At 43.8% G+C, this 12,792-nt stretch overlaps 1 protein-coding gene across 2 annotated transcripts in view; it reads left to right on the top strand.

Moving 5' to 3' along the window:
* The first annotated feature begins 213 nt into the window (after positions 1 to 213).
* The window catches only part of ASB9 (ankyrin repeat and SOCS box containing 9), a 156,266-nt gene continuing 143,687 nt past the window's right edge, over positions 214 to 12,792 (top strand). Inside the window, exons 1-2 of one of the 2 annotated variants that reach the window (XM_063955785.1) lie at positions 214 to 390; positions 487 to 570. In XM_063955785.1, the coding sequence (XP_063811855.1) occupies positions 321 to 390; positions 487 to 570 (154 nt within the window). In that variant the 5' untranslated portion in view covers positions 214 to 320. The remainder of the gene's footprint in view (positions 391 to 486; positions 571 to 12,792) is intronic. The other variant, XM_063955786.1, reaches the window with a different exon arrangement.

Raw genomic sequence — 12,792 nt, 5'->3', positions numbered from 1 at the left:
ATGATTTGTGTAAGTAATTCTATATTAATGGGTGTAGCCATAGATAATTGCTATCTTTTGTTAAGCAGCTTTTTGTTTAACTTCCTGTATGTACCTCAGGCATTTTTTTCTGCAGAAGTTGCTTAACCGTATTACTGTGCTGTAACCCCTCCTTCTCTTTCTCACACTTTTATTTTGGCAAAGATATATATTTATTTTTCATTGTAACAAAGTACATGCCGGTTATATCCTCCAGCTGATAGGTCGTGGCTGTAGAAGCGTGTGACATCAATGCAGCTTTTTGTGTGAGAGCTGCACAGTTTTCCTGTGTGTGTGTGTGCATGAAGTTTGGGACTGATGGAAAGGGAGGTGATTTTATTATGGCTGAATGCCTGCTCTCGGGTTACACAGGTACTGCACAGGTCTGGGATATGCATCTTCCCACTAGTTTAATACGTCACTTATGTAACCAGGCACTGATATTCCCTGTGGAATTTTATTTTTAAGTCGTGATGGAGTCTGGTGGAGCAGATAGGAGCCGTGGACATTTTCAGGACCTTAGGAGACAAGTCTCTAATCCATTGATGAGCGGTGAGTATTGGCTATCAACTGTGATGGGTTTGTCATATTATTCACTCACTTTTATGTCTCAGCGAAGTCAGTCAAACTTTTGTATGATCAACTGTCACTAATATTAATCTATTTCTAAAGCAGCAAATTGTGTGTGCACTGCTGCAGAACAACTACTACAGCTTGGACAGCTTTATTAGACTAAAATACCGTTTTCTGGTCAGTATTTAACATATCAGAAGATATAAAGGCGCTTGCAAAAAAACCTATCTAGGATGTTTGCTGTTGTCATATTTTATTTATTTATTAAATATAACTATATCTATTTTATAGCCAATATAGAATGTTATGTTTACATGTTTTAAGGAAAAGCATTTTATTTGGGTGCTGGTTTGCTAATACATAAAGGAATACTAGACATCATAGTAACCGCTGGGCAGAGTTTTAGGGGCTAAGGGGGACATTTACTAAGCAGTGATAAGAGCGGAGAAGTGAGCCAGTGGCGAAGTTAATCAATCAATCAATCAATCAGCAGCTCTGTATAATTTTGTAGTATGCAAATTATAGATGTTACTTCAGTGCTGATTGGTTGCAATGGGCAACTTCTCCACTGGCTCACTTCTCCGTTCTTATCACTGCTTAGTAAATGTCCCCCTTATTGTTTAAACTATCATGCGGATTTGGTAGTCGGTCTATATAACAAAGGCTCAGCACAGAAGATATCAGAGATCCCAGGCTTGCTGACCATGTACAGCACAGCCGCCTTCGTGGACACTTCACTGTCTAGTCCTATATACTGAGCACGGAAAGTGAGCTTGGCCCTGTAAGCTACCCCCATCTTTAGATGGCATCAGTGAATTAAGTATTCACTAAGTGACTTCACAATGGGGAAAGTACTACCCTGAGACAGTCATTGTCTCTCTTCAGCAGCTCTGTCCTGGCAAGGAAGTTTGTTAAATAGCGCTAATAAATTGGAGCTAAACAATGCAAGATATATTGTTATTTATCAGGGAAAAACCCAGATAAATCATAAATAGGGCTATAAATCCTTTGTTCAGAGGCCACAGTTTTTCTATTCAAAATAGATCATTTACGAAGAGTTGATTATGAGTTCCATTCTGTTTTTGATAGTGCATTGGTTTCTTTTTGAAATTATAAATGCGTTGTAATCACTCTAGTCTCAATAGAACCAAAAATCGACTCAAAATTGACAAAATTATACAAAAGCATTCCTATTGGCCAAAACCTGACACATGCACTGTATTACCCACAAACACCGTCATTCCTGGGCTAATTTACATATCCACAATCTTTTTCAATTTAATGCTGTGCCTCTAAAAGCCATGATTTATATGCCCGACATGCTTCTCTCCCATGTCTTTTCCATCATATTGAGATTTCAGACAATTCCATATAAATTAAAATCAAATAGAACTATTTCTGATGGTGCTATTGAAAATGGTGATTTTTGGTAAATTTTTGGTTCTATTAAGGTTCTATCTTCAAATCGACTGTTAGTAAATGAACTTTTCCTAATGATGTGTATGGTGAAATACCGATGGTGTGTTTGAAATTCCTTTAGTGTGTGAAGCTGAATTTCTGGTGATTTTGAGGGATTTTGAGTCTGTTTGCCTTTAGTAAATACCTGAATGTCAAACGCACCACCAAATCACCTCAAAATGGACTGAAACTGAAAATTGACTTGTAATAAATACAGTATACCTTCTGGCATACCTCCCAACATTCACAGGAGGTTCAAAGGGAGATTCTGCGTGGCAAAGCCACGTGGCGCTGAAAAGGGGTATGGTCTATGAGAAAGGGGTGTGCTTTGTGGGATGCCGCAATCGTGGGACATGCCTCCCATTTTAGTTACAGTGGGGGCATGGCCAGCGCTGTGTGAGCTGCTGTCTATGCCCCCAGTCCCTCTGCCTTCCAGGAATAGAAGCTGCATCTATTCACCACTGCTCTGCTCTGAACTGAGCAGAGCAGTGAGTGACTAGAGCCTCACAACTGCCCCCTCCCCACCGCGGGACACTGCTGCCTGCGGGAGGGACAGCGGGACAGACCCCCAAAAATGGGACTGTCCCGCGAAAATCGGGACAGTTGGGAGGTATGCTCTGGTGTCAGAATCACTATCCATTCCGAATACATATACTGTAGGTGGTTATAGTGAGTACCACTTCAGTTGTCAATGGTTATTTTTAATACAAAGCATTATTGACTGCTGAAATTACTTATATGCACAGAATAGTCTTATTTAATAACTTTTTCTTACACCGGGTCATGATCATGTCTGTGTCATTCAGTATATATGTTGCTAACATGAGCATCACTGTCTCTATAAATATAATATGACACATTTATAGTATATCGAAGCATATAGCACGGCACTCCATGAGTCCTCAGATAGGGTTGAAGCAGGATGAAATAGCCGGTGCCTTCCAGTGGTTACAGCAAATGCTGTGTCCAATAATAGATCCGGAATAACGGCGGCACTCACGGCATACAATGAAGAGGCAGACGCAAGTCTGATATCAACGTTTCAATGTTTAGTAAAACATTTTCGTCAGGATAAAAGTATATAGTATCACGGGAAAAATCAGTGATGTTCTATTATAGCCTAGAATGTATATAGCTTAGGGATGGCCGTCGACCATCGATGATCCTTAATAATCCATGGTTTTTGGCTGATGTAGAATACTTTTGCCATCAATTTGCGAGAACCAGATAGTTTCCTTCCATCGATGGCATAACTATATATATATATATATAATTTTTTTTTTTAACTGTGTGCCGGGACACTGAGCATAGCTCCGCCCCTGGCACCTGTGAAGCCACACCCCTGGGTCCTGATTGGCCTGCATCTCGCTCAAAACGAAAGTAGGGGGTGACCATCGATGGGTTAAACCATCAATGGTTCCCTTACAGATGGTTACCCACCATCGAGGTTATCCATCAATGGATAACCCACCGATGGCCATCCCTATTATAGCTAGGGCCTGTTTAACCTTTGTCTTCATGTCTCCTGTTTATACATGCTCTGTCATCCCCACTACAGAACAAACTGGCCCTCAACATTAATAATTACATGCATGCCCAAAAAACAAAAGCTTGCCATAAACTAATGCACATTTAAAGCTGCCTATGAATTTTACATTTTTACTATCCAGTTATGGTTGTTGCTGTAATAGTGGATAAGTGCAGTCTTTTGTCAGGCAGCAATGTTAAACACGTTTTATGTTTATGCACCTCAGGCAGTGTATGCCTGCTAAAGTTACCTAACTGGATTTCATACTGTGTTCCAACCTCTTCCTTTTATCTGACAATTTCATGTTTTGTGGTGTGGCAGAAGACATGTCTTGCTTCAGACAGTTTCTTAAAATAACAAAAGGTTTAATAAACTGAAATTGGATCAGCTTCGCTGTTTTATTTAACATTTACTGAGTGCTGGAGAGTATTTATCCTATCCTTCATACTGGAGGGCACCTGGGCAGGCAACAGTGTGCATATGTGTGAGTGTGTGCATATACATATATATTTATATATATATATATATATATATATTAGTGATGAGCGGGTTCGGTTCCTCGGAATCCGAACCCCCCAGAACTTCACCCATATTACACGGTTCCGAGGCAGACTCGGATCTTCCCGCCTTGCTCGGTTAACCCGAGCGTGCCCGAACGTCATCATCCCGCTGTCGGATTCTAGCGAGATTCGTATTCTATATAAGGAGCCGCGTGTCGCCACCATTTTCACTCGTGCATTGGAGATGATAGAGAGAGGACGTGCAGCGTTCTCTCAGTTTCTGTGTTCAGTGTGCTGCAAATATCTGTGCTCAGTGTGCTGCAAATATCTGTGCTCAGTGTGCTGAAAATATCTATGTTCTCTGCCTGAAAAACGCTCCATATCTGTGCTGCATTGTAGTATATAGTAGGAGGACAGTGCAGAATTTTGCTGACCACCAGTATTATATAGCAGTACGGTACAGTAGTCCACTGCTCTACCTACCTCTGTGTCGTCAAGTATACTATCCATCCATACCTGTGCTGCATTTTAGTTGTGCGCAGTATATATAGTAGGAGGACAGTGCAGAATTTTGCTGACCACCAGTATATATATATATATATATATATAAATATAGCAGTACGGTACAGTAGTCCACTGCTCTACCTACCTCTGTGTCGTCAAGTATACTATCCATCCATACCTGTGCTGCATTTTAGTTGTGCGCAGTATATATAGTAGGAGGACAGTGCAGAATTTTGCTGACCACCAGTATATAATATATAGCGGTACGGTACAGTAGTCCACTGCTCTACCTACCTCTGTGTCATCAAGTATACTATCCATCCATACCTGTGCTGCATTTTAGTTGTGCGCAGTATTATATAGTAGGAGGACAGTGCAGAATTTTGCTGACCACCGGTATATATATAGCAGTACGGTACAATAGTCCACTGCTCTACCTACCTCTGTGTCATCAAGTATACTATCCATCCATACCTGTGCTGCATTTTAGTTGTGCGCAGTATTATATAGTAGGAGGACAGTGCAGAATTTTGCTGACCACCGGTATATATATAGCAGTACGGTACAATAGTCCACTGCTCTACCTACCTCTGTGTCATCAAGTATACTATCCATCCATACCTGTGCTGCATTTTAGTTGTGCGCAGTATATATAGTAGGAGGACAGTGCAGAATTTTGCTGACAACCAGTATATATATGGCAGTACGGTACAGTAGTCCACTGCTCTACCTACCTCTGTGTCATCAAGTATACTATCCATCCATACCTGTGCTGCATTTTAGTTGTGCGCAGTATTATATAGTAGGAGGACAGTGCAGAATTTTGCCGACCACCAGTATATATATATATATATAGCAGTACGGTACAGTAGTCCACTGCTCTACCTACCTCTGTGTCGTCAAGTATACTATCCATCCATACCTGTGCTGCATTTTAGTTGTGCGCAGTATATATAGTAGGAGGACAGTGCAGAATTTTGCTGACCACCAGTATATATATATGGCAGTACGGTACAGTAGTCCACTGCTCTACCTACCTCTGTGTCATCAAGTATACTATCCATCCATACCTGTGCTGCATTTTGCTGACCACCAGTATATATATATAGCAGTACGGTACAGTAGTCCACTGCTCTACCTACCTCTGTGTCATCAAGTATACTATCCATCCATACCTGTGCTGCATTTTAGTTGTGCGCAGTATTATATAGTAGGAGGACAGTGCAGAATTTTGCTGACCACCAGTACATATATAGCAGTACGGTACAGTAGTCCATTGCTCTACCTCTGTGTCATCAAGTATACTACAAAAGTTCAGTAAAATTACCCAAAAATCTAAATTAAAAGCATCTGATGAGAAGCGTAAACTTGCCAATATGCCATTTACGACACGGAGTGGCAAGGAATGGCTGAGGCCCTGGCCTATGTTCATGGCTAGTGGTTCAGATTCACATGAGGATGGAAGCACTCATCCTCTTGCTAGAAAACTGCAGTGCCACTCCTAGGTGGGCCAGGTGTTTGTGTCGGCCATTTGGGTCGCTTAGCTTAGCCATCCAGCGACCTTGGTGCACCTCTTTTTTTTCTTTGCATCATGTGCTGTTTGGGGACTATTTTTTAAATCGGCCATCCTGTCTGACACTGCAGTGCCACTCCTAGATGGGCCAGGTGTTTGTGTCGGCCACTTGAGTCGCTTAGCTTAGCCATCCAGCGACCTTGGCGCACCTCTTTTTTTCTTTGCATCATGTGCTGTTTGGGGACTATTTTTTAAATCGCCCATCCTGTCTGACACTGCAGTGCCACTCCTAGATGGGCCAGGTGTTTGTGTCGGCCACTTGGGTCGCTTAGCTTAGTCATCCAGCGACCTCGGTGCAAATTTTAGGACTAAAAAAAATATTGTGAGGTGTGAGGTGTTCAGAATAGACTGGTAATGAGTGGAAATTATGGTTATTGAGGTTAATAATACTATGGGATCAAAATGACCCCCAAATTCTATGATTTAAGCTGTTTTTGAGGGTTTTTTTGTTAAAAAAAAAATGAATCCAAAACACACCCGAATCCGACAAAAAATTTTCAGGGAGGTTTTGCCAAAACGCGTCCGAATCCAAAACACGGCCGCAGAACTGAATCCAAAACCAAAACACAAAACCCGAAAAATTTCCGGTGCACATCACTAATATATATATATTTCTTACTTATTAACACTTACTAACTCTTTAGCTCTCACTAGTGTGGTGCCTTGGGGTGGCTTGTCTGTGCTGATTTGGTGGGGTTCCACGCCATGGTCTTGAACCTTAGTGCTAGGGTCCCTTCAGATGAGGTCACCTGGACGTTAGCTAGTGGGCCCATATTTTTTTGGCCAAAAATTATGCTAGGCACCTTGATTTTACTCTGTTAGATTGATTCAGGGCCTTCTTTCCTCATGTGCTTTTCCATCTCTGACTTAGGAGTGTATTCAATAACTGTCGGAAGCTGCCGTCTTGTCAGAAAGACGGCAGCTTCCGACAGGTTTAGGTCGGAAGGGGTTCCGACCTATTTAATGGTGACTGATTTTTTCAGACAAGTCGGAAATCACGTGTATTGTCGGAATCCACATTGGCTGTAGGAAGCGCGGCCAAACCCGACACGTTTTAGCCTGGTTTCCGACAATGTCAATCCGACTTTAAAGAAAGTCGGATTGCCATTGTCGGGAATTGGCCAAATCTGTCGGGTTTGGCCCGGCATTGAATACTGACCTGACTGATCCTTTCCGTTGGAAAGGATCTGAAAGGTATTGAATATACCCCTAAACCTTCTTTTCAATACTCCCTTTGACGGCACCAAATCCCCCAGTTTTCTGCCACCCTGATATTTATGTCTTCTGCTGACACAGTTATGTTTATATACCCTGTACTTGTCCTACAGTATATTGTCTTGAACTGTAAGTCACTGGTTTCTTGTTTTGTTTATTTGTGTATGTACTCTGTAACTGGGTGCTGCAGATCCCATGTGGCGACATATAAATAAAGGATAATAATAATAATAGTTTGCAGAGTTTATTATAATTATTCTTATTAACATTGCTTGGTACTACAGAGTGCATATCAGTAATATATCAGTAATGAGAAACAGCACCACCTAGTCCAGCATTGCTGTGTCCAAAGGTTGATAACAGTATCATAATATAAGATCTCCCCAATATTATAGTGTATATGTACCAAAATCAACAGCATACCTGAGGTTTGTTTTTCTTTAACCCAGGAACTTATTTTCCTTGAGATTTCTTCAGTATTATAAAAAATGTATGTACAATACATAAATAATAGTAAAAAGATATACAAATATAGTGTCAATTTGTTTACAGTAATTGCAACTGCTTTTGTGCACAATACCAGAAAACAAGTATACAAAATGACAAAGAAAACCATAAGTGATCTAAATATCCCACATATTTATTTATTTATTACCAGTTATTTATATATCTCGCACATATTCCGCAGTACTTTACAGAGAATATTTGGCCATTCACATCAGTCGGTGCCCCAGGGGAGCTTACAATCTATATTCCTACCACATGTACATGCACACACATTCACCTAGCGCTCAGTTTTGTTGGGTGCCAATTAACCTACCAGTATATTTTTGGAAATGTGGGAGGAAACCGGAGAACCCGGAGGAAATCCACGCAAGCACGGGGAGAATATACAAACTCCACACAGTTAGGGCCATGGTAGGAATCGAACCCATGATCGCAGTGCTGTGAGGCAGTAATGCTAACCATTACACCATCCGTGCTGCTCACTTCAAAACTGTATAGCCCAAAAAGTTGTCTTATATATCGAAAACAACACAAATTTGTGAAAAAATAGGCTCAAGACCCTTTGGGTGAAGTAAATTCATACCTGATACCAGATCTAGAGATAACTCATCTGCTATTTTAAATAGTCATACACCAGAATTCCTTTTTCCACCATCAATTTTATGCTCCAAGAGAAAAAATAAGATTTTACTCACCGGTAAATCTATTTCTCGTAGTCCGTAGTGGATGCTGGGAACTCCGTAAGGACCATGGGGAATAGCGGCTCCGCAGGAGACTGGGCACAGCTAAGAAAGATTTAGGACTACCTGGTGTGCACTGGCTCCTCCCACTATGACCCTCCTCCAGACCTCAGTTAGGATACTGTGCCCGGAAGAGCTGACACAATAAGGAAGGATTTTGAATCCCGGGTAAGACTCATACCAGCCACACCAATCACACCGTATAACTCGTGATATGATACCCAGTTAACAGTATGAACACAACAGAGCCTCTCAACAGATGGCTCAACAATAACCCTTTTAGTTAACGATAACTATATACAAGTATTGCAGACAGTCCGCACTTGGGACGGGCGCCCAGCATCCACTACGGACTACGAGAAATAGATTTACCGGTGAGTAAAATCTTATTTTCTCTGACGTCCTAGTGGATGCTGGGGACTCCGTAAGGACCATGGGGATTATACCAAAGCTCCCAAATGGGCGGGAGAGTGCGGATGACTCTGCAGCACCGAATGAGAGAACTCAAGGTCCTCCTCAGCCAGGGTATCAAATTTGTAGAATTTTGCAAACGTGTTTGCCCCTGACCAAGTAGCAGCTCGGCAAAGTTGTAAAGCCGAGACCCCTCGGGCAGCCGCCCAAGAAGAGCCCACTTTCCTCGTGGAATGGGCTTTTACAGATTTAGGGTGCGGCAGTCCAGCCGCAGAATGTGCAAGTTGAATCGTGCTACAGATCCAGCGAGCAATCGTCTGCTTAGAAGCAGGAGCACCCAGCTTGTTGGGTGCATACAGGATAAATAGCGAGTCAGTCTTCCTGACTCCAGCTGTCCCGGAAACATATACTTTTCAGGGCCTTGACTCCGTCCAGTAACTTGGAATCCTCCAAGTCCCAAGTAGCCGCATGCACCACAATAGGTTGGTTTACATGAAAAACTGATACCACCTTAGGAAGGAATTGGGAACGAGTCCTCAATTCCGCCTTTCCCATATAAAATACAGATAAGGGCTTTTGTATGACAAAACCGCCAATTCTGATACACGCCTGGCTGACGCCAAGGCCCACAGAATGACCTCTTTCCACGTGAGGTATTATAGCTCCACGGATTTAAGTGGCTCAACCCAATGCGACTTCAGGAAATCCAACACCACATTGAGATCCCACGGTGCCACTGGAGGCACAAACGGGAGCTGACTATGCAGCACTCCCTTAACAAAAGTCTGAACTTCAGGCAGTGAAGCCAGTTCCATTTTGGAAGAAAATCGATAGAGCCGAAATCTGGACCTTAATGGAACCCAATTGTAGGCCCATAGTCACCTCTGACTGTAGGAAGTGCAGAAATCGACCTAGCTGAAATTTCTCCTTTGGGGCCTTCCTGGCCTCACAGTACGCAACATATTTCCGCCATATGCGGTGATAATGGTTAGCGTTCACTTCATTTCCTAGCTTTAAATAGCGTAGGGATAACTTCCTCCGGAATTCTTGGAGTTCTGGTTACCAAGCTCTTCTTGGCCAACCCGGAACAATGAGTATAGTTCTTACTCCTCTCCTTCTTATTATTCTCATTACCCTGGGTAAGAGAGGCAGAGAAGGGAACACATACACCGACTGGTACACCCACGGTGTTACCAGAGCGTCCACAGCTATCGCCTGTGGGTCCTTGACCTGGCGCAATATCTTTGTAACTTTTAGTTGAGGCGGGACGCCATCATGTCCACCTGTGGCCTTTCCCAACGGTGTACAATCATTTGGAAGACTTCTGGATGAAGTCCCCACTCTCCCAGGTGGAGGTCGTGTCTTCTGAGAAAGTCTGCTTCTCAGTTGTCCACTCCGGGAATGAACACTGCTGACAGTGCTAACACATGATTTTCCGCCCATCGGAGAATCCTTGTGGCTTCTGCCATCACCATCCTGCTTCTTGTGCCGCCCTGTCGTTTACATGAGCGACCGCCGTGATGTTGTCTGACTGGATCAGCACCGGCCGGTGTTGAAGCAGGGGTCTAGCCTGACTTAGGGCATTGTAAATGGCCCTTAGTTCCAGAATATTTATGTGTAGGGAAGTCTCCTGACTTTTCCATAGCCTTGGAAGTTTCTTCCCTGTGTGACTGCCCCCCAGCCTCGAAGGCTGGCATCCGTGGTCACCAGGACCCAGTCCTGTATGCCGAATCTGCGGCCCCCTAGAAGATGAGCACTCTGCAGCCACCACAACAGCGACACCCTGGCCCTTGGAGACAGGGTTATCCGCCGATGCATCTGAAGATGCGACCCGGACCACATGTCCAACAGATCCCACTGGAAAATCCTTGCATGGGACCTGGCGAATGGAATTTCTTCGTAAGAAGCTACCATCCTTCCCAGGGCTCGCGTGCATTGATGCACCGACACCTGTATACGTATTAGGAGGTCTCTGTCTAGAGACGACAACTCCTTGGACTTCTCCTCCGGGAGAAACCCTTTTTATCCTGTTCTGTGTCCAGAACCATACTCAGGAACAGTAGACGCGTCGTAGGAACCAGCTGCGACTTTGGAATATTCAGAATCCAGCCGTGCTTTTGTAGCACTTCCCGAGATAGTGCTACTCCGCCGAACAACTGCTCCCTGGACCTCGCCTTTATAAGGAGATCGTCCAAGTACGGGATAATTATTTCGGCCATTACCTTGGTAAATACCTCGGTGCCGGGGACAGACCAACGGCAACGTCTGGAATTGGTGATGACAATCCTGTACCACAATTTTGAGGTACTCCTGGTGAAGAGGGTAAATAGGGACATGCAGGTAAGCATCCTTGATGTCCAGTGATACCATGAAATTCTCCAGGCTTGCAATAATCGCCCTGAGCGATTTCATTTCGAACTTGAACCTTCGTATATAAGTGTTCAAGGCTTTCAATTTTAGAATGGGTCTCACCGAACCGTCTGGTTTCGGTACCACAACATTTTGGAATAGTAACCCCGGCCTTGTTGAAGGAGGGGTACCTTGATTTCACCTGCTGGAAGTACAGCTTGTGAATTGCCGCCAGTACTACCTTTCTCCGAGGGCAGCAGGCAAGGCTGATGTGAGGTAACGGCGAGGGGGAGTCGCCTCGAACTGCAGCCTGTATCCCTGTGATACTATTTGCAGAACCTAGGGATCCACCTGTGGGCAAACCCACTGGTCCCTGAAGTTCCCGAGACGCGCCCCAACCGCACCTGTCTCCACCTGTGGAGCCCCAACGTCATGCGGTGGACTCAGAGGAAGCGGGGGAAGATTTTTGATCCTGGGAACTGGCTGCTGGTGCAGCTTTTTCCTTCTTCCCTTGTCTCTGTGCAGAAAGGAAGCGCCTTTGACCCGCTTGCTTTTCTGAAGCCGAAAGGACTGTACCTGAAAATACGGTGCTTTCTTAGGCTGTGAGGAAACCTGAGGTAAAAAAAATTTTCTTCCCAGCTGTTGCTGTGGATACGAGGTCCCAGAGACCATCCCCAAACAATTCCTCACCCTTATAAGGCAGACTCTCCATGTGCCTTTTATAGGCAGCATCACCTGTCCACTGCCGGGTTTCTAATACCCTCCTGGCAGAATGGACATTGCATTAATTCTGGATGCCAGCCGGCAAATATCCCTCTGTGCATCCTTTATATATAAGACGACGTCTTTAATATGCTCTATGTTAGCAAACCATTATCCCTGTCTTAGAGTATTAATATTATCTGACAGGGTATCAGACCCCGCTGCAGCAGCACTATTTATGCTGAGGCAATTGCAGGTCTCAGTATATAACCTGAGTGTGTATATACAGACTTCAGGATAGCCTCCTGCTTTTCATCAGCAGGCTCCTTCAAGGTGGCCGTATCCTAAGACGGCAGTGCCACCTTTTTTGACAAACGTGTGAGCGCCTTATCCACCCTAAGGGATATCTCCCAACGTGACCTATCCTCTGGCGGGAAAGGGTACGCCATCAGTAACTTTTTAGAAATTACCAGTTTCTTATTGGGGGAACCCACGCTACTTTTCACACTTCATTCATTAATCTGATGGGGGAACAAAACACTGGCTGCTTTTTCTCCCCAAAAATAAAACCCCTTTTATGTGTTACTTGGGTTCATGTCAGAAATGCGTAACACATTTTTCATTGCCGAGATCATGTAACGGATGTTCCTAGTGGATTGTGTATATGTCTCAAGCTCGTCGACACTGGAGTCAGACTCCGTGTCGACATCTTTG

The sequence above is a fragment of the Pseudophryne corroboree genome, chromosome 2 (genome assembly GCF_028390025.1).
Source record: "Pseudophryne corroboree isolate aPseCor3 chromosome 2, aPseCor3.hap2, whole genome shotgun sequence".
NCBI lineage: Eukaryota > Metazoa > Chordata > Amphibia > Anura > Myobatrachidae > Pseudophryne > Pseudophryne corroboree.
This window is presented reverse-complemented; position numbering and strand designations above follow the sequence as displayed.